General features: G+C 37.7%; 3 protein-coding genes and 1 long non-coding RNA gene across 17 annotated transcripts in view; 3 read left to right on the forward strand and 1 right to left on the reverse strand.

The window, feature by feature from the left end:
* The window catches only part of LOC5579867 (transcription initiation factor TFIID subunit 4), a 46454-nt gene extending 41988 nt beyond the window's left edge, over positions 1-4466 (forward strand). For 7 of the 10 annotated variants that reach the window (XM_021839853.1, XM_021839856.1, XM_021839851.1 and 4 more), the window contains 4 exons: positions 1889-2902; positions 2964-3137; positions 3198-3323; positions 3387-4079. In XM_021839853.1, coding sequence (XP_021695545.1) covers positions 1889-2902; positions 2964-3137; positions 3198-3323; positions 3387-3545 — 1473 coding nt within the window. In that variant the 3' untranslated portion in view covers positions 3546-4079. Of the gene's footprint in view, positions 1-1888; positions 2903-2963; positions 3138-3197; positions 3324-3386 lie in introns of all 10 variants that reach the window. The other 3 variants (XM_021839852.1, XM_021839858.1, XM_021839857.1) reach the window with 3 other exon arrangements.
* A 5834-nt stretch (positions 4467-10300) lies between these two features.
* On the forward strand, positions 10301-10969 carry LOC110675317. Its single transcript, XR_002499364.1, has 2 exons — positions 10301-10673; positions 10748-10969. It is a non-coding gene; the product is annotated as an uncharacterized LOC110675317 (long non-coding RNA).
* Positions 10970-15186: 4217 nt separating this feature from the next.
* The window catches only part of LOC5579864, a 90025-nt gene continuing 82627 nt past the window's right edge, over positions 15187-22584 (forward strand). The window contains exon 1 of the mRNA XM_001664276.2: positions 15187-16134. Coding sequence (XP_001664326.2) covers positions 15305-16134 — 830 coding nt within the window. The 5' untranslated portion in view covers positions 15187-15304. The remainder of the gene's footprint in view (positions 16135-22584) is intronic.
* The window catches only part of LOC5579865 (carbohydrate sulfotransferase 11), an 88260-nt gene continuing 81851 nt past the window's right edge, over positions 16176-22584 (reverse strand). For 2 of the 5 annotated variants that reach the window (XM_021839861.1, XM_021839860.1), the window contains exons 5-6: positions 18128-18295; positions 16176-18058 (exon numbers count right to left, since the gene is read on the reverse strand). In XM_021839861.1, the coding sequence (XP_021695553.1) occupies positions 17669-18058; positions 18128-18295 (558 nt within the window). In that variant the 3' untranslated portion in view covers positions 16176-17668. The remainder of the gene's footprint in view (positions 18059-18127; positions 18296-22584) is intronic. The other 3 variants (XM_021839863.1, XM_021839862.1, XM_021839864.1) reach the window with 3 other exon arrangements.

The raw sequence follows: 22584 nt of genomic DNA on the forward strand, positions 1-22584 counted from the left end.
GGGGTCTATTTTATTCCTGCAGGTACACGAGGTACCAATGGTACGCCATGGCCAGCCATTTACCGCGCCTAACTACTACAACACTCAAAAATTTTCAAAATTTTTAAGCATTAAAAAATCACGTATAGCGAAATAGGGAACCACTATGTCCATAACTGGTACACCTACCCTACCGTGATGATACAATATTTCGCGCACGCTCCTATTTTCTCTCATTGCCATTTTATCCATATTTGTTGGTACACATTGGATTATATAATTGCATGTTATGTACACCCGATACTGTTTTTGCACGGATTTTTTTAAACACGGCCGTGCAAAAAAAGTTTTCGTATTTTTTTTTCGTCAAAACCTTATTTTTGCAAGAAACGACGAAAAATTTTGTTAATTTTTTTGCACGGTTTTTGAAGTTTTAAACTAAACTTCTCTGTTCCTATTCGGTTACTGCAAAATAGAAACTTGTTTTACATTAACAGTTTTAAAACGAACTATGCTAAAAATGGGCCTTTAAATAGAATGTGGTCATGTAACAACAAACATTGTGATGTAATTAATATAAAAATGAGCGAAAACTAGTTTAAAAAGGTAATTCTAAACATACAAGTAAAGGTCCACGAAATGATTGTTTTTATAAAAAGTGGGGGTGACACACTTGCCCCTATGGCACACTTGCCCCAAAGTCCGCTAGTGTACACTCCAATAAATTGAGTACGGTGTACTCAAGCTCGTGATTTTCTTATACAAAAATTTGATGATAATGATTAGAATGTGACAAAAGATAGGAAAAATTGCATGACCTCCCGTGTTATCTTAAGGCCGCACGGGACGTCATCATAATCACCCAATCCATTTGAAGAAGCAAATCCCAAGAACCACTCCATATATCGTTGCAAAAAATGTATCACTATGATTCTATATATATTGTGTGCACAACCCAATACATTTTCAGCTTCATCGGTTGACTAAAACTCGAGATTTGCTTCCACAAAGTTTTGATGATAATTGTTAGAGTGAGACAGAAGATAGGGAAAATAACACGGTCTCCCGTGTCACCTTAACAGCCGTCGGAAAGTTTGCCATTATGGCGGCGCTTATATTAAATCCACATTAAGCGGCGGCGGTAATGCGCAGAAGATATGCGCGCAATTCAAACGCAACGTCAAAATTCAAGTAGGCTTGGATTTCTTCGTCCTTCAAGGACACAAATGTTTCAAATTTGCTAAATCTGAAACATTTGGTGATTTTCATTACCACTACGACGGTAGGTATATCGACATTTTTAGATAATCGCATTCCGTGGATTTATCTTGCAGAGCACAATAACATTGTTTGCTATAGTACTCTTCGTAGTTCGTCGGATAGAAAGGATTAAATGAAAATATGAACCACAAGGGTATTGTGTATTTGGAACTAAAAGTCATTTGATTTATAAAACCTAGGAAGATGATTTTTTTAGTTCTTGATTCTGTCCACAACTCTGTGAAGTTCAAGAGACCTTGCCAGTTTAAAGGAACTATCCTCAAGATGTTATTTTCAAGTGTTAAGAAGTATCATTTGAACAATAGTTGTTTCCGAGGCATCTATAAAAGCATATTGATTCCATTTCGCTTCCCTATTCGTAATGCTCAAAAACTAGAATGCACTTGTAGACTTCCACTGTAGATAACGCATGAAGCTAGGATAATCGATAGCGTTAGTAAAGCCGCCTTCCCTGCATCAGCCAATCGACCAGAATGACAGCAAATAACGTAAATTCGTTATCCTTTCTCTTTTTTCTTTTATATTTGAATCGAACACGTCGCCTCGTCGCTTCCCTTCCATTACGGTTTGCGTGTGCTAAATTGCTCACCGGAAACATATTTTCGAAATTGGCAATTGCATTCTGTAGATTCGCGCTCCGGCCGGTACGGCAATAACGCGTACGCCAGCGACCCTCCAAATCCGTGCGACCACGCCCACAATAGTATCGCGCCAAACCGCAGCCACCAACAACACGACGGTTACCACCAAAACGATCCGTAGTCAAACACCGGCCGTGGTCTCGGTAGCAGCTGCTGCAGCAGCAGCGGCCGCTGCGGCATCTGGTTCCACGGCCACTCAGGTCAAGCAAGTGACAGCAATTAGTAACAGCAATGTAGTCGTCGCAGCCTCAACACCATCAACGGCACCTGGTCTTGTAGTGACCGGGACACAACCGTTGCCAGCGTTAGCACTTAGCTCTTCCGCCGTGGCCACTTTGAATAATGCTAGTAATAGTAATAGTTCTACGAGTTTGATCAGTACAAGCATCCCTTCTACGACGACCGTAGTTGTCAGTACGGCTCCTAGTATCAGTACTGCAATCACTAGCAGTATTACTAGTAATAATAGTAGTGCCAGTCAGGTAACTACTGCTAGCACTAGCAGTTCTTCCACCACAGTCACCACTTCCAGTAGTAAATCAAGTTCAGGATCAAAATCACAGGGCTCGTCGGCGGGCACGAAAAAGAAAGCAAATGCTAGTGCTGCCGTGAGTTCTGTTGATCCTAACGATCCGACAGCAGCTAAGAAAGCAGCCTCTATGCAATCCTCTTTTTATCAGCATCACGTGTCTTCCTCAATGTACGGGGATGATGATATCAACGACGTTGCGGCCATGGGTGGTGTCAACTTGGCGGAGGAAACCCAACGAATTCTCGGTTCAACGGAATTTGTGGGGACACAGATTCGATCTTGTAAAGACGAAATATTTTTGCACATGTCGGCGCTGCAAGCGAAAATACGGGGGATTGTCGCGAGGCACGGACTGGAGGAACCGAGCAGTGAGGTCGCAGTACTAATATCCCATGCCTGCCAAGAACGACTGAAAAACATCGTGGAAAAGTTGGCCGTAGTTGCCGAGCATCGAATCGATATTATCAAGGTAGGTTCTTATTGGAGGTTTAGAATGGTGGTGATTTACCAAAAGATGTATTTTGAATTAGGTTGACCCACGGTACGAAGTGACGAAGGACGTACGGGGGCAAATCAAGTTCCTAGAAGAGTTGGACAAGGCGGAACAAAAGCGACACGAGGAACAGGAACGTGAAATGTTGATGCGAGCAGCCAAGTCTCGATCAAAAACGGAAGATCCGGAGCAAGCTAAACTTAAGGCTAAGGTATGTTGGAGTGATTGTTGTGGTCACCAGTTTGCTCAAACGAAGATATTTCTATTTAAGGCGAAGGAAATGCAACGAGCAGAGATGGAGGAACTTCGACAGCGAGACGCTAATTTGACGGCCCTGCAAGCCATTGGACCACGGAAAAAGCCTAAACTGGAGGAGGGAGCAACTACGACTGTTACGGTTTGTTGTCCAGCACTTTTTTCGGTCTTCACATGTTTTTCAACTCCGCTATTCTTTCTTTAGCCTGGTGCATCCGGCGTTGGAGTGGGAGTAAGTGGTAAGACCGCCACTCCGTTGAGGCCTCGAATCAAGAGGGTCAACTTGCGTGATATGCTCTTCTATCTGGAACAGGAGAAGGAAAGCTGCAGAAGTCAAATGCTCTACAAGGCCTACCTCAAGTGATCGATTGTGGTGGTAAAACAGCTAAAAATGGTGATAAAAAATATGACGATCGTTCTCTGCTGAAGCCGTGAACGGCGCCCAAGGTAAGGACCAACCACCGATCCACGCCGCCAGCGAAGGAGGTTTAAACTAGAAATCCGGTGGCAAGTGTGTTTCAGCTTGGAAGCGCGCGAAAGAGGTTTTGGTCCAATCAAAATGCGTTTCATGGTCAGTTCAGGTCAGATGTCAAGAGTCAGAGGAAGATTGGAGCACAGTTTGTGTAAAAGTGAGAGCGAATCATCAGGATGTTTATGTGTATGCGTGTGTGCGTGATTTTTGAGATTTTTTTGTAAATATTTCAATTGGCCGCTACGGTGGAATATCAGGAATCGTGCGCATGAGTGATGACGAGAAGGATTTGCCGGGTAGACCAGTTTGGTATGGATTCGCCGACCGAACTGTTTTTGACGTTTTATTTAATTTGGAAAACTAACTTCGAAATCAAGTGTACAGAAAACAACACATTATAGGGTAAAGTGCACGAGCGAGTCTAGGTATGTAGGTAAAACAGAGAAGAAAGGAAAAAATAGGTCTAAAATAGTGAAAACAGATTTAAAAACAATTGTGTAATTAATTTTGAGTCCTCTAGAGCTGTGTGCTTGGCGGAACAAAAGAAAAAAAAAACTGGTCAGCCGCAAGCATTGTTTTTGTTTGTTTATCATTTTAAGTCTATATCGATAGGAACAAAATAAAACTCAATAGAAATCATAAAAAAACATTAAGGAAAACAAAAATCTGAAAATTTCAACCGAAAGGATAAAAAATAGTTTATATATCTATTGAATCGCCGTTTTCTCGGAAACAAAAATCGATATGTTATAAATTATATTGACGAACAGTCAATGAGTAACAAGCTTTGTTTGTGATTATATCACTAAAAAATTAAAAGAAAATTAATGAAAAAAAACTAAAATTGTTTATGTGAGCGAAAGTGGATGGATGATAATCGTTTATTTATGTTTAATGTCTTTTCATTCAAATTTAATTTAATGAAATGGAAATCTTACGAAAATGGCAAAAAAAAACAACAGAAAATGCAAAAGAAGAGATCAACAATAGAGATACATTTTCTTATAAAAAATAAACTATGAAAAGAAAATGAAACGATTGGCTTGTGGTAACGCTTGAAAGAACATTCCCTGATTTCCACTTTTGATTTGTAGGTACTATTAGTGCACCAGTAGTCGCTCATGCTCCTATAACCGCCCACTAGTGCAAAAAGTGATTTTTCGTGGAAAAATGCAATTACTGAAATTATATTGTAGAGTTTCTACAACTTATTTTTGATGGTTTGTAGATTTATAGCTTGAAAATGTTCGTTCAAAACGTTTATTTTTATATTTTGGGTAATTCTACGAGTGGCGTGAGGTGACAATTGTTGGTCTCGTATAGCGATGTGACAATTATCGACTCGAGTAAAGTGACTCGCCGTGCAAATCAAATGGAGAGCCACTTGAATCGAATCGAGTATTGTTACCTTGCTATACGACACCGACAATTGTCACCACACGCCACTCGTAGAATATACCTAATTGGCACTAAGCATTTATAGCTTTGGACAAATAACATCCATTCCATCCATATTACACATCAATGATTTATTTGTTTCTTTGCTACACTATATTTCTTAAAAATGTTTCACTTTTCTCAAAAATTAGCAATGTTTCGAATTTTTTTAGAATTCTTCAATTTTTCAAACTTTTTTTCTAACATTTTTGATTGTAAATTTCGGATCATCGATTTTTTTTTTTCATTTATTCTAGGCATTTTTATTAGGATTCTTGTTCAGAATTCACCCTTGATTATTCTCAAGAATCGCTCCAAAAATCCTTCAGGCATTGTTCGATGAAATCTATTATAAATTCCTCGATAAATTTAACCTTTGATACCTCAATAAGTTCCTCCACAAATTTCTCACGGTAATTCCCCAGCATTTCATCAAAATATTATTATTCCGATTCACTAAATATTGAACTGAACAGCTGGTTGTCCAGTCAAATTATATCCAATTGGAAAACAGTTTCCAAGGCGAATCAGTCCAAAAGATTCGTCACAATTAATTCGAAACAAACACAAAAACTCATTAGTCTCAACAAAAGGGACCTCAGCCCCTACACCGGTCTAATAACTGAACACTGTCCCAGCAGATACCATTTACAAAAGATCGGAGCCATCCAAAACCCAAATTGCCGTTTCTGTAGTGAAACGTGCGTAACCTCTCAAAATCTTCTCTGATCCTGCAGTGCACATATACAACGAAATTCCACAATATTTGACGAGCCCTTTTTGGAGCCGGCCGATATTTGGAACGCATCCCCCAGGGAAGTGGTCGGCTTTATCAGGCTGATCGTACCAGATTGGGGGATTCACAATGCTGGACTTCTGTCCATCAATGGCAGATGGCTAAAAGTTTAGTCACCGCGCAAAGTATTCCGGTGGCGTTCTCGCCACTGAGGGTCTTTGTAAAAGCAAAAGGGTATATCACAATAGCTATAAAAAATGGACGAAGTGATCTCACACCCGACAGAAGAGGAGATTCCGATTCAAATATTTCTCTAAAAAATCAAAAAATACTTCCAAATCTCCATATATTCTTAAAAAAATATTCCAGGTTCCACACCAGTTTATACTACAGCAATTATTACAGTAGTTGCTCCGTTCACTCATGGATAGTGTTTTCATGGATTCTGTCTGAATTTCATCGTAGAATTTCTTCTAAACGTCTTTTAGGACATTTGTCAGAGATTGTATTTTTTAGTTATCTTAGCAATTTATCAAGAAAATTGTAGGAAGAATTTTTTCGATGCCATGTGCTAATGTTTTCAAAGTGATAAAAGTGTTTTTTTTTTTCGAAGATCATATCTGAAGGTGATTTGTGGAATCTTGTTTTTTTTTTCGATTTGCTTGCGTTTTGCTCAAGAGTGCTTTGTGATGGCCTCAGCAATTTAATTCGTTTCGTGCGACTCGTTTTTTTATCTCCTGTGTGTTAAGCGCGTTGATTCAAAAATTAAAGTTTTTTGTCGATTTTTCGTGCGGTGCGTGCATTTTGAGGGGCAGTACTAAGTTACGGCTCACGCTTTTGTTCATCATTAAAGGAGCGACGGATTGCAGAGGAGTTTCGAAAAACACACAACATCCTGTAATACCTATCAAAGGTCGTAGAGTTCTCTGCATCTTTCTTAAGTGAGTGTTCAATCAATCATCCTTTGCCATTCCTCAGGTTTCGCAAGAACGTGGCCAGGACAGCTCTCGACTATTGGAGGATGCGTTAATCTTGTCTAAGAGTTAGAGGTTAGTCCCAAATTTCTGACTTTGGTAACGGACGGGAAGGCAGCAACCCTCATACAATGGTCTAGGACTGCACCACCTACGAATTTGTGCGAAATGCTTAGGCGGCATCCATTTATTACGTAACGCTAAAATTGGAAATTTTTGACCCCCTCCCCCCCCCCCCTCCGTAACGCTTTTTGTATGAAAAATTTCAAATTTTTGTATAAGCCGTAACGCTTAAGCCTATCCCCCCCCTACCCCTAGAGCGTTACGTAATTTGTGGATGCCGCCTTAATGCTAATGTTAAAATTGTAGGAAGAATTTTATCAGCAATATATTTTTTAGAGATCATTGTAGAAATTTATCAAACCCACACAAGTTTCATCTGAGGTTACTGTAGAATTTTCTTCCGAAATTCTTCGCGGATGTTTTTAACAATTTTCTGCAAAACAATCTGAAAAATTTCCTTGACATTTCCCTGAAGACATCCCTGTATGAATGACTGGATAAAATCTTTAACGAATTCCTTAAGTATTTAAAATAATTAAATAAATGAAACAAAATTCTGGAGGAGTTTTGAATTCTTGCAGGTTTTTTAAATGGGAATATTGAAGTAAGTCCTAGCGATATCAATGGAATATTTTTTGGAGAAATTGAAACTTCATTTAAAAATGTCAGAAACGATCTTTGGAGGGATTATTGATGCTCTCCAAAGCAATATTCCAGATTGATTATTTGAAGGTATTTAAAACAAATTTCTAGGAAGGATTCGGAGTAATATTTGAATGAAAACTACAATAAAATGAGCAACAATACTTGTAATATCACGAGTAATTAAAACAAATTCGTTACCAATAATCTGATAAAAATGTCTACTCAACTTAGGAATCGAACTCTCATGCCATGGTGTCTTTTTGTATTCGTAATTTATGTAAGAATTTGATATGTCTATTGTTTTCTTAAAATTGAATATGTAGACTGTTTTTTATATCTGACTTTTATGATTAGAAAAGGCATTTTCAGATCATTGGATAAACATTTTTGTTTTTCGTGGATATTGCGTTGCGTGGTAACGGAGTATTTCGTTGATTGCATACTGAAAACTGTCATGTTAGTTACTTTACCACTCTTATTCCAATTGCTCATGGAGAACTATTTTAGATGGAATAGCTATCCAATCGGAAGTCAGAAATGAAAAGGCATTACAATGTCCATTGCCGGCCACGCCCATCTTCTCCGTTACGAGGAAATGAAAGGAAAATGATGATATGACACCTACTTGAAGAGAGGCCAGCGACTCACCGACGCCCTCATAGATGTCAAGGAGTTGGATGAAGGGAAAGGTGATAAGGTCTAAGAATCACTCTAAGCAAGTGATGCGACCGGATTGAAATTTAGTGTAGATGTAGTTAAGTATACTTTTTGTAGCTGGGTGTAAGTGTGAATGTAATGGTTTCATCATCGTTGGGAGTGATGCAGCTAAGAATTATTATGATTATTTCTTTATTATCGAGACTTTCAGATTTGGGGCTGGTTCGTCTCCATCATTGTGTAAGAGAGGGTTGAGAGGCCCCCCTGTCATTCAAATTTTATATATACATTTTAAAATTGTAAGCTATTCTATTGTAAGCGTTGAAATCCATATAGTAATCCAAATCGATAGCCATTTATGGTCAGCATTCGGGACTACGAAGCTGCTAATGTTTTCTTCGGTTTTCTGTGAGAACGCACACGATGACAGTTCCTTACGAGGTTTTCCATAAGTGCGAGTGCTTTGTAAATCTCTTTTTGTTTCGTAGTCGCGAATAGTCGTCATCAGGTATCGTTTCTAGGCGCCAAAGTCCTTCGGTAATCCATATCGCTAGTAAGTTGGTGTCAGCGTTGTCGTGTATCGTTTAGTGGTTTTAAGATTGCAGTTAAGAAAGTTAATGTCACTCCATGCGCGTTCGTCTTCCAGAGATGGGACACAGGTATTTCCACCTAGTGCATTTTTGTATTTCGTGGATATTAAATAAAAAATAATCAATATTTCTTTATATCTTTCCTGTGTTTTTTACATGTTTAGAACAAAACAGATATTATTTTATTGACGGAAAAATACTTTGAAATTTATTATTGGATATTTTTTTCAAAGAAACCTATCTACGAAAATAAATTTTCTAAATTTGACTATTTGTCAACCATTTATGTATTTTAGCATAAGCATAGATGACCGTACAATTCGTGGTTGCTATTGGGTTAGTGGGATAAGGTAGAGATCTGGGAGTCACCAATGTTTGGTGATGCGATGCATGATATGATCACGCCTAACCGGATTCGTGAAATAATTCGATAATCGCATTGTACGCCGAACAAGTGTTCGTCACTCGCCCACGCAAGAGGAAGCGACGCGGTCAATAGATCAAACACTACTAACGATTCGCGGCAATTTTTTATTTCTCTGAGCGAACGACGTGCGACATGTTTGATCCTGCCCTCATCGCTCGCACCCGCAGAAGCAAGCGTCAAGGTCGAAGGATCAAATACTACTCTATACGTCAACCATTTATGTATTTTGGGGAATTTCTTGAACCTGGAATTATGTTTTGATCGCGTGGAGTAGGATCTGGGAAGTGTGTGACGATCGAGAGATTGGAGACATGCAGTCAAACCAAGTTTGTTAGCGTAACATTGTGACACAGATCATGACTTCAAGGATGTAGCGCCAATAAAAGTAAGTAAAGTAACGTAAAAGCATAACTGACTTGTATAATCAAGTAAGGCAATTCGCCTAATATTGAATGACTAAAAACGTCGCCTGTTACTGAACAGTCCGTGTATTCTTTTTGGCGTGTTCAACAAGCGAGCATTTTGACCGTTCAACAATTGGGTCCTAAAATTTTTAATGAAATCTCGATTACTTTTTCAAATCGACGTAAGTAACTTCCATACGGTTTTGAGAAAATTAATTCAGAAGAATCACAACATGTCTTCTAAAACTGTTTTAAAATGAATCACCTTTTTCACATTTTTTCGCCGTGTACATCGCTTAAACTTTGCATACAATCAGCTCGCGTTCAAAAACTAGGTAGTTTCTTTTATTTCCCACAAAAATAATTATAACAAAATGATAAGCCGATTCATTCAATTACTTTCGTCGTTTTTTCTACCAGTGTAAAATCGGCTCAAGTAGTGTTTTGTTTTGATTCGTGGTTAAGTCACTTTGTCTCTCCATACAACGGAGCGGCGAATGTAGTGGTTGGGTTGCGAAAGTTGGAAATCTTACTTTCGTCGTTTTGTAAATCCAGAAATTAACCGTTCTAAAAGTGAAAAATCGACTTGGTTCAGAGCAAAATGTGTAGAATTTCGCTTGCGAAACACGGAGAATCGATAAAGTAAGTTTGTATACTTTTTTGACTTGAGTCTGTTTGAATAAGTTATCGAGAAATCTTGTTTTTATTTAATAGGTCATATGAATAAAACCGAGTACTTGCTCATGCTCAACCCGATTTGAACGAAGTAAAGTCTCTGAGCATTTACTCAAAACGGTATGAATAAAACGATACTTTGCTCAGAGTAAGTTCGAATTTCGAACTTAGCATTTACTCTGTCAAAAATGTTGTTTTGTTTTGACCCGCGAGGAAAAAGAATCCCTGCGGTGGAACAATTTAGTGCCTTTGTGGATCTTTTCCGTCTTTTTTGTTGTTGCCGGCTGCTGGAGCCATACACAAAAACGGGAAAAACAAATGCTGCAGTGTGACGATAACTGATTCGTCCGCGCATCGATCCTACATTGCTCCGCATAAGCCACCGATGAATGTAACCGGTCCGTACGCAACGGTAAGTATTTAACACTTAACTATTTTGTAGTTTAATTACAATAATTTGCAATATGTTCTTTTCTGCTCAAACAGCATCGATGGGTAGAGAGCCAACAGGTGTCACAAGTTTAATAATAAGCAACACGAGTCCCAGCGGCGCAGCAACATCAAAAAACGAAAGGGAAACCTCAGTATTGATAGCAGTTGTTTGACCAGTAGTGAAGAAGGATCCATGGGCCAAAGCAATGGGCCCGTATTCAACGTTAAAATGCCGTAGAGTTCTGATTGAAATAATATACGAATTATGCTGCAAAACTTGATCGCGTTGAATTTTCTCAAGTGGATAATGGATTACGGATTTGATAGTTTGATCGATTGGTCACCACCAATGAGAGACCAAACGGTCAAGACTTGACTTGACTTGACCTGACTTGTGTTCGGCTCTCTGTTTCTCTAGATTTGTGCTCTTTTAGATTATTGAGGTGTGGCTTCTATGTATCTTCACCTTGATGAAACAACCTCACGAAGAGAAACTTGTTGGAGAATTATTGAAGTTCACCAAAAATATAAGCGTATGCCAAAAATCTCTCCAGACGGCATCCATTGGTTTCACCAAGAATCCGCCACAGATTTTACAAAAATCCGTCATCAGTTCTCAGTTGTCTTTAAGAATCTTGCCAGCTAAACTACTGATTATCTTAACACAAATTTATTCAGAAATACCTAGAATGATCGTTCAAGAACCTTTGAGGGATTGTACTAGATATTTCCAACATTTTTCAAGAATACTCTCAGTAATCTCACCACAATTTCTTCCTTAGATTGGTTAGTGTTCAAACACTTTCTACAAATATTTGAAAAGAAATTTCTCAGAAGGTACTTTCCATGAATTCTTGAAAAAAAGAATAAAAAGCTCTAAAACTACTTTGATTATAGTTAATGTAATGTCTAGTTTAAAAGTTCAATGATTCCCATGAATACGCCTTTAATAATTTATGTTCAGTGAAGACACCAAATCGATCCGACGTAATCCTGCACTTTTATTCACAATCCCGCACTTATAATGTGCGCAATGCGCTATATTTGTAAGTATTTCAGAGTTTTTTATACATTACTTTAATTTGAAAATTGAAAATTTTCTAAATAGCTCATCGGAAGATAACTCCAGAAATGTTTTAAGGTATCTAGTAAATCCCTTGAATGTAGAAATTCATAAAATGTGAAAAGACGATATATTTTCAAAAATCGATTAAAATTTCAAAATATTTCTTATATAAATTCCTTAAAATTTCTTAGCATTGACGAATTTTCGGAAAAGTTCCTCCGAATTCCTAATTGAGTTCTGGAGGAATTCCCATAGGAACTTTCTAAGATTTTTGAAAAAAAATATTTAGAAATCTGCGGATAAATATCAAAAAGATTTCCTACTTCTTCCTCTTTTAGGTGTTATGTCCCAACTGGGGCAGAGCCTGCTTCTCAGCTTAGTGTTCTTATCAGCATAACGTGTGGCAAATATTTAGAAACACTTAGCCCTGGGGGAAGTCGGAAAAATTTCCATTACGCAAAAATCCTCGACCGGTGGGATTCACAACCCAAGACCCTTAGCTTGATCTTGCTGAATAGATGTGTGTTTACCGCTACGATTATCTTTCATTCTTAGGCGAATTGAAGGCTGAAGGAATTTCTTTACCATTTTTTAGAGAAATCTATGGAAATGAACAATTTAACCTTCCAGTCGTCGCGCGGTTTGCCACCGTCAGAACCACCACGCTACTTTTGTGAACGTAAAGCGAGGTTTTTTCAACAGTGTTGTACAAAATACAACAGCGCGACGACTGAAGTGTTAAAATGAGTAATTCAAAAATCTTGGAAAAAGTTATGGAGAAATCTTTGCAAGACAGGTAATGAATTTTTGAAGGAAGTCTTAAAAACTCCCTGAAGAATTATTATTGGAATATCTGAAAATATGCCATTAAAATATCTAGAGGAGATTTTAGAAAAAATCTTGTTTATTTCCTTAAGATTTTTTTTCGGCAATTGATTTTTTGTTCTAAAAAAGCAAAAAAAATATATTTTATGTTTTTTTTTTCACTGAAAAGAGCAGGTATAATCAAAGAGACAAACAATCGTTTTTGTCATAAATTTTTAAAATTATTTCTGAAGTTGTAATGAATTTTTGAAGGAAGTCTCAAAAACTCCCTGAAGAATTATTATTGGAATATCTGAAAATATGCCATTAAAAATATCTAGAGGAGATTTTAGAAAAAATCTTGTTTATTTCCTTAAGATTTTTTTCGTCAATTAATTTGTTGTTCTAAAAAAGCAAAAATATATATTTTATGTTTTTTTTTCACTGAAAAGAGCAGGTATAATCAAAGAGACAAACAATCGTTTTTGTCATAAATTTTTAAAATTATTTCTGAAGTTGTAATGAATTTTTGAAGGAAGTCTCAAAAACTCCCTGAAGAATTATTATTGGAATATCTGAAAATATGCCATTAAAAATATCTAGAGGAGATTTTAGAAAAAATCTTGTTTATTTCCTTAAGATTTTTTTCGTCAATTAATTTGTTGTTCTAAAAAAGCAAAAATATATATTTTATGTTTTTTTTTCACTGAAAAGAGCAGGTATAATCAAAGAGACAAACAATCGTTTTTGTCATAAATTTTTGAAATTATTTCTGAAGTTGTGCGCTATTTAAAAGGAAATTCTACAGTCTTGCAAAGATAACTAACGTGCTGCGGTCAAATTTTTAAATACTGTCGAAATTCTCATCGGGTTGATAGCATGAATGTAGATCCAAAGATCCGGCATTTCCAATCATATAAATAAGTACCTGATTTACTTGCATGTACATTAACAATCTTTTCCCTGTTGCAGAATCTGGAAATAAATCTCCATAATCCAAACGAGGAAGATGTACTTTCAACTTTCGCGTTCGTTTGTACTCCACTGAGCATGGTTAGTAGGTGACTCAGGATTTTCTGAGCATTTGCTCAGCTTTTACCGCTTTATTCATACGAATTTGGATGTTCGAAAAGTAAATGCTCAAATGCTCAGTTTTATCATACCAACTTGAGTAAATGCTCAAGAAAATGATTTGACAGGTGGATTTGAGTAAAGTAAAAGCTTTTGCTCAGTTTATTCATACGACCTAATAACACGAAAGAGCATGTTACTCTAACTACTTTAGCAATTTTTCCCGCTCAAATAATGGCTGTATCATGTTTAAACTTTAATTTAAAAATTTTGTCCATAAATGAACCTTGACACTTTTGATCATGTTTGACGTTCGCTTAGTCGACAAAAACACCACAGGGGTTTTAGTTCGACCACTGGGGTTGTTCCTATCTGACATTTCATAAGGGACACGGAAAACAAAATACACCCAAAATTTAAGTTTAAGCCAAAGGATGTGACAAAATCTAAAAAAATGTTTTTTGGACTTAAACCAACGGAAAACATTAGAAAATTAAGTAAACATGTGTTTTTGGCCTAAACTTAAGCGTTTGGCACTAAAATTGGGACAGGGCTTTAGGACCCTATTGTGTTGAGTCTTCTAATATTAGGCACATTTATTTCCTTGAAACAACAACAAATCTTTTTCCAGCCAAAACAAAGAAAAATGCTTATTGACTGTATGTCAATTATTTTAGATTTTACAAAAGTTTTCTCTAGATTTTAGATTTGTTTTCATAACATTAAATAATTTTTATTTGGAAAACTTGTGCGATGTTAAATGGCTGTTCAAAACCGACTGTTCAGAATATGAGTCATGTTCGAGGTTCGAGACAAAACTCTCGCATAATCTGAGATAACGCCCTAAAAGCCATTGGTAACCACGTGTGTAGCTCGTTGTTTCTAAGCAAATGAATGAATAAGCATCCAAACCAACCCGGTGCTAGACAGCCATGTTTTCGTGGTCAGCATCAAACTCAAGAGCAACAACGTACATTGGCCTAATCATATTAGGGATTTTTTACTCCAATACTAGAATGTGTTTTAGCTAATCACATCAACCCAAATTGACTTGCTGTACTGCAATCCAATAGTTTGCAACCGTTTGTTTGTTCGAATAACTGTTCTTATGCGAGAAAAGAATTTTTTCGGTGAAAAAGATTTCGCCATCATCGATTGTTATTCCGCAAACGGATATTTATTTACAAACATTGAGCTGTCAGTGGGAACCACTTCCCAGTGGGAGCCAGAGATGTTTGCTTGTTATTTTTCAATGGGGTTGTATAGGCGGTGCCAGGAGGTTGATCCAAACCAACACCACCGGCAGGTAGAGAATGATCCTTTCTTCACCATAGAAGTTATAACGTGTAAATCTATTCAAATGCTCAGAAACAACGAGCTACACACATGGTTACCAATGGCTTTTAGGGCGAGATCATAAGTTATGTTCATTGATTTTGGTAATTTAGAAAATAATTTTTAAATTTCATTAAAATTTTAATGTTTTCCACGCGCTACCATAAAGTCACACATTACTGGACAAAACTAGCAGCACTGTTTGAGCCATGCGCGCGCTTCGCGTTGTTTTTGTTTTGATCGCAAATTCCAAAATTAATTTCACATTGGTCAGAATTCAAAATATCTTTTCGTTGCTTATTCTCTTGAAACTCGACTTAAAAGATCAGTGACCTATGGCGTTGATGGTTCAGCCGAGTGAACATCTGGACGAACTCCCTAGAAGCCTACTAGATAGTGTGCTGTTCGTGGAGAAGATAGTGTTGAATCGAAACAGTTCAGCGCTTGCTGTGATTACCGCGGACCGGCAGTTGCTAGAAGTAAAGCAACGATCGATCGTCACCTGCTTGGATTTGGGTGGTTATGGTGTTGGGGATATAAGGCAAGCTAACCATGAACCGCCAGTTGTATCCAGTATTTTTGGAACACTGTCTCCAACGAAACCGGACGAAGAAATCGACCGCAGAATAGTTCTATCGGTATTTCGTTCAATCGATGGTGCGGATAGAAAGGTTTTCTATTTGTTGGAAATGGAGAGGAAGTTGGTGGTTGTGGAACGGAAACAAAGCCCCTGTCTGCGATTTGTACATTGTCAAACTTTTGAAGGGTTTATTAAACTTGTGATAACGGAACGGGATGACCGTCCGGGATGTCCAGTGGTAAAAATTTACGTCGAACAACAATTGGAGCCGATTGTAACCGACTTCCATTCCTATCGGATGGAGTCGAGTGCTGATAGCGTAAATAACTTCACCTGCTTTCATGAGATTTTGAAGGCTTTGAAAGAACGTGTGAATCAACGTCGGGCGGAATTGACCGCCTTACAAGCTGTAACCGGAGAGTTGTTTGAACAGATAAATGGGCAGCTGAAGCACGTGCCTAGTTTGCTAAGAACGGAGAATCCAGATGAAAGACAGCCACTGGTCAAGTATGGAGATGTTTGGACCAAGGTACATAACGGTCTGCTAGTTATTGGAGTTCCGGTGTTCAATTGCACTTATAAAAGGTAAGTCTGTCATCTAAATCAATTTACCCGTTTTACTCTACTTAAGGTAATTCATACGCTTTGAAATGTATTTATTATTGCCATTTTTGATTTGGAATTCAAATTTATTGATCTACAATTGATATTTTTTTTGCTCATCACATTTTTTTCTATATTTCGACTTTGGTTCGCTATTTAATGTTGGTAGCCTTCATCATTTGGTAATTTTTAAGTAACGACTTTCTAATTGATCTTATGTAACGAATTGATCTTTTTGTTGTTTCTAAATTGATGCTTTCCAAAAATTCGTTGATCGGTATTGTCAACTAATTGCAACATAAATAATTAATGCAATGTGAACGATTAATGAAAATGTAACTATTTGTCTTTTTCTTTGTGTTGGGATGGGCTTTGGTGTTTTATTATATTCTACTTATTGAAAATTCTTAAAAGCAGGATAGCTTTGAGCTTGCAGCTACATGTCTATTAGGAAGTCAAGTTTCAGCAAGGAAATTATACATTGAGATCTCTGTCTGGTGCTTGTATCTCTCGCAACATAAATTACAACAACAATGGTTTTACATTTAGATCCATCTAAATTTGAGCATTAAACTGTATTTTATTAAAACATAATTTGATTAAAGCATGAAATCTACAACACTCGTTACCAACTAGGTGTTCCAGCTTATACACGACTTTCACTGAAAATCTATAGAAGCTTTAGAGATAGTTTATTCTACGAATTTTGTCAAATACGTAGCTGTATGATAAGAAAATTCTTTTTGGCCAAAGTCTTTAATAGTAGAAAGAGAAGCTGCTATAATAATTTTGCGTTTCCCTAAATACTAGTGGACGTTCAAAATTGATTTCACTTCACCGATATAAAATATATAATCTTTTGTTTCTAGGAAAAGTGACTTCACAATACAATCATCATTTTGGTTGTCTTTTAAAACAGGTTACTTGCTGTCATTCTCTCGCGCCTTAAATATCTAAACTGATGTCATTGAAAAGGCTGCATCCTTCTATTACGTAACGCTAATATAGGAAATTCGTAATGTGTGGAAATTCTGTTTTTTCACCACCTCTTTGCAGCACAAGGTAATTTATAACCAGGTGCATTGACGATCACTACAATTTATTGGATGAATCTAATACAAACAACCCGGTGCTAGACAGCCATGTTTTCGTGGTCAGCATCAAACTCAAGAGCAACAACGTACATTGGCCTAATCATATTAGGGATTTTTTACTCCAATACTAGAATGTGTTTTAGCTAATCACATCAACCCAAATTGACTTGCTGTACTGCAATCCAATAGTTTGCAACCGTTTGTTTGTTCGAATAACTGTTCTTATGCGAGAAAAGAATTTTTTCGGTGAAAAAGATTTCGCCATCATCGATTGTTATTCCGCAAACGGATATTTATTTACAAACATTGAGCTGTCAGTGGGAACCACTTCCCAGTGGGAGCCAGAGATGTTTGCTTGTTATTTTTCAATGGGGTTGTATAGGCGGTGCCAGGAGGTTGAATACAAACGAAACCCCCCGTCCCTAGCGCCCCCGTCCGCTGAAGTACTCCTCCGTGCTGTATCCGAACAGTTCAAAATCATACTTGTAGTACTCGTACAGGCCACGGACCTGCTCGTCATCGAGTTCAGTGAACAGTTTCACCACCAGGTCGTTGGTATGGGCCCCCTTGCCGGCATTCCTCCACTGGGGTTTTATCATGTGCCCCAGCTGTGCCTCCGCTATCAGGTAGTTTTGGTCCTCCTCCAGGGTTTCGAATTTGGCTATCACATCGTAATGGAAGAAACAGGGCGTACAGAAGTACGTCACCGGTATCCAGTGCATGTCGATCTCGGTGTGCGGATGCCGGACCTCATCCAACAGATAATTGACAAACTCCGAGAATGTGGGATACTTTTGGGTATTCCATGGCTGCTGAAACAATAATTGGGACATTCAGTATTGTGTTTCATAACATTTCCTCATACTTATTAGAATACCTACCTGACCTTTGGCCAGTTTGCGGTACTTTTGGATGATCCGGATACCGAGCTTGTGGTGGTGCGAGTTTGGTAGTGCGTATTGGATTTTGTCCTTGTAGGCGCTAACCAGTCTTTCAAATGGGTGTCGCACGATTACGAACGAGATCGAACCGTTGATTGCCTCCCGGAGCTAGAACAAGATCAAAAACAAACATTGAAATAATTGATCGCAAAAGCTTAGCTTAGCTTAGCTTAGACTGACTACACATATCAATGGTTGCTATTCCGTGATTGACCGAAGTCAGTGAAAATGCACAAAGCATCAACTAGAAGTTCAGCTGGGATTGGCCATAATCTTCTTCAGTGTGCATTATTCAGTGCCTCTATTTATACAAGGTCAATAACGGCGCCGGCCACGTCCTTGCAGTCAGGTGGGATTGAGGGAAGGAATGTTAGTGTGTAACCTTTGCTATTTGGAGACCGTGTTTGCCTCTGCATCTCCACAAAGGTTACTGGGAGGGATGTTTGTTAATGGGGAGGATCGTTGGGTCAAAGGATTCACTTTGATAAGCGATTAGACCATGATAAACAATGATTTGTGAGATATATACATGCTTATACGTAAATATAATTGTTCATATAATTTCTATGTAGAGGAAAATTATGCCGACACTTGAGGTGACGAACCATTCAAAGTTTGTTGAACAAATACCTAAATGTAACATTCCTACAGCTGTCAGTACGAAAGCATGTGTTATTATATTTTACTCATTTGAAAAGAAACAAAAGACTCAATTGGTTGGGACATCATAGAACACTCTTATTCTTATGCCGAAACATACAGTGGCGAACCATCCAAAGATTGTTGAATAAAGTGAACCTTTCGAAGTCTACACTTGTAGTGTCGAACCATTCAAAGTTTTTTTAATTACAAAAATAAAGGTATATAAGGGCTGTTCTGAAAAAAAAATGTTAAACATTAATAAATCATGAATCAGAGTTTGTGTCGACACTCACAGTGACGAACCATCCATAGTTTGTTGAAACATCATATTTACATCCCACCATTGTAACGATTCAATGTGCAGTTATACATATTTTATAGATTAGAAATAGTAGCATGAAACGAGCTCACCAATTGATCCGTTATCCTTGACTGAGCAGCCACAATCCACTTTCAGCTTCACTCGTTTGCTCGGCTAGCACCCAGAAAAAAAAAATAAAAAAATAGGCGCGCGACCCGAAAAAAAACACGGACGACAGCTCGGGCTTTCTTGACGCACTGCCCAGGAGCAAGCGTCAAGGTCGAAAGATCAAACAGAACTCAACATTGAAATAATTGATCGCAAAATCATAAAAACATTTAGTTTTTGAATAAGCATTTTGGGTGTTCCTTAGCCTAGTGGTAACGATCTAGGCTATAAGTCAAAGCTATGTTGTAGGTGGTTATATTCGTTTGACTACCGGTTGGTCCAGAATTTGTCGTAGTGCCTTTTTCCTAGACTTTGCTGGTTACATGGGGGCATATACGAGTACGAACAATGGTAACTTTGACTAAGAAAGTGATCAGATAGTAACTATAAAAGTTTCGTCAAGGGCGAGACGTCACTTGAATAAAACAGAGAAAAGAAAACGACGAAGGTACTCAGTAATAGATTACTACGCTTTAAGCTGAGCAGCAGGCTTTGTTGCAATTAGGCCGTCATGCCATAAAGAAGAACATACACAGTTTATAACGCACAGTGGGTTTTTCAGAGATTTTTCCATGAAATTCAGTATTTTGAATACCATACGTTTGAGATCTTTTAGTTTGATCCTGCTATTGGGATGAATAAATTAAATCAATGTAAGAGTTTTTTTTCTTGACATTCAGAGAACTAGTTCATAGATAGGAGATTATGGAATAATTTCTTAAAAAGATGCCCAAGGAATTTTGTTAACATCCCATGTGCATATTTATTTTATCTGTTCTTCAGGTATTTTCCAAAAATCCTTTCAGAAATTGATTCTAAACTTAATAAAAATTTGAATTTGGTACTGTACCATTTGATTCCTACTAGAATGTGAGCATATGTCGACCTCAACTATAAGGTCGTTTCCATTGTCGTATACGAGACTCAACATATGATTTTAAAATTTATAACTCTATTGAAATTTTGACTACAATTTTCTATAAACGTTCAAGTTATTATTTTAAATGTTCTATCTTCATTTTCTCCTGGAACTACACACTGGCGATTCCCTAACCTCAAATCTACCTGTTCCACGAATAGAAATTCTCTATTTTATGCAACCAATTTGCATCTATCATGTGAAGATTTTCTAGAAAGAAAGATTCCAATCATTTACTATTTGCTTTATGATTTCAATTTGTCGAAAAAGGCATTTTTAGATGCGTAGAACAGGTAAAAAGTGAAGTTACGAGTCGCCTCTGGAACTACACCAGAATTCATTCTAATGATTCGTTCAAATATGTATTCAAAATTTGGTATACAGCCAGTGACAAAAGTTAGATATCAAATGCTGTTCTCCATAAAAAAATCCCAAGATAGAGATCTGTATCTTAGCAAAATTTGCAAAATTTGCACGTTCAACCAATCATCTTCAATAATCATCTTCTTGTTTGTTTTATTCAATTTCAATTCCAAATGCACGAACTTATCTCTTCACACTACTAATAGGGTCCTGTACAAAACTTGGGCCAACTTTTTTTCTTATCTTCCTCCGTTTTTAGTTCCTTAGTATGCTTCCAAAGTGTCTGCTTCATGATGGCCCAGTACTTTTCAATTGGCCACAGTTCCGGTACGTTCTGGGGGTTGAGATGCTTCGGCACGAAATTGACCTTCTTAGCCTTGTACCACTCCAAAACCTCTTTCGAGTAATGGCACGAAGCCAAATCCGACCAGAAAATCGTAGGACCATCGTGTGACCTCAGAAGAGGAAGTAGAATGTTTTGGAGGCATTCCTTCAGGTACACCTGCCCATTAATCGTTCCAGTTGCCACAAACCACCCCACGCTGTCCACACGAGCAAAATGCTTGCCAAATCATATATCTTCTGCTTTTAAACATCCTCATCATCCATAACGAGGCAATGTGGTTTCGTCAACATCTGAGTGTTGAGCTTCCATGCACGTGTTTTACCTACCGTATTCAGCCGTTCATTGCGATTAGGCGCCTTTTGGACTTTTTACGTATGTAGTCATTCACGTTTTTTCGCATCTTGCACGCAAGTTTTGGATAGATTCAGTTTCTTTACCACATCTCGAACTGAACTGTTGAGATTCCTCTTGAAAGCTTGAACTACCCGTTTGTGATCCTATACGGATATCCATTTTGTCACTTTTTCTTTCCGATCGATGGTCAAACGTTCGTGGTATCGTAATTCGGGGTAACATTGATCAGCGGGGTAACATTGATCAGTAGGATCATTCTCATAAAAAGTTCGAATCATCATTTATTGATGAAATATTTTCGAAGCATGAATGGCGCCTCTTTTTATTACATTGATAAGCTTATAAAAATTGAGGTTTTTGCGAAAATTTCGTTTCGTCCATGCGTAAATTTGTCAGCTTTTTGAATCAATGATTTTTAATAAAACATTTTTTATCATTATGGATGACACTACAGATTCATGTCTCACACGAGTTCTGCAAATGGTATGAGCAAGGAAAATGCGATTGTTAATAAAAATGGCATCGCCGAATACGATTCCGTAGTCAAATCTTTCATAAGTTTATTCAATTAAGCAACATTAACGAACTACTTTTAAGAATACAGAATTTCCTTAGCAAATTGCGGAAATGGCGTTAAGCGCTGTTCAAAGTGATTTTATTTTTGGAATAACTCAAAAAACAAATGACTTGTAAGAGTTTGGTCTTCATATTCGGTTTCAAGGGCCATGATTTTAGTAAGCAACGACATTTTCAATATTACAACCATGTTGAAGTGGTGCAATTTGATTCCGTATACCCTTTAAAATGTAATGAATTCACTACTGACAAAACTTCAAGTTATTTGTAGTTCTTCATCATCCAAATCCATAAGAGACTACCACAAAATATGAGATACAAATTCCCAAACTTGGGAATTTTATATGGAAAACAGCATTTGGCTACTAACTTTTGTCACTGACTATATATCCGGGGAGTTCACCTATTCAATCTTCCTGGAATTTCATTTCATTTATTTAGTTAACATCTACACAGATAACACTGAATCAACAATTTCACGCCACAATACTCGGTTCGTGGCCGCATCTCTCCATCTTCGGTTCTGCCCCACGCTCGCCAAATCGATACGCACTTGATCCGCCCACCTAGCTCGCTGCGCTCCACGCCTTCTTGTACCAACCGGATCCGAAGCGAACACCATCTTTGCAGGGTTGTTGTCCGGCATTCTTGCAACATGCCCTACCCATCGTATCCTTCCAGCTTTGGCCACCTTCTGGATACTGGGTTCGCCGTAGAGTTGGGCGAGC

Source organism: Aedes aegypti, chromosome 2, assembly GCF_002204515.2.
Source record: "Aedes aegypti strain LVP_AGWG chromosome 2, AaegL5.0 Primary Assembly, whole genome shotgun sequence".
NCBI lineage: Eukaryota > Metazoa > Arthropoda > Insecta > Diptera > Culicidae > Aedes > Aedes aegypti.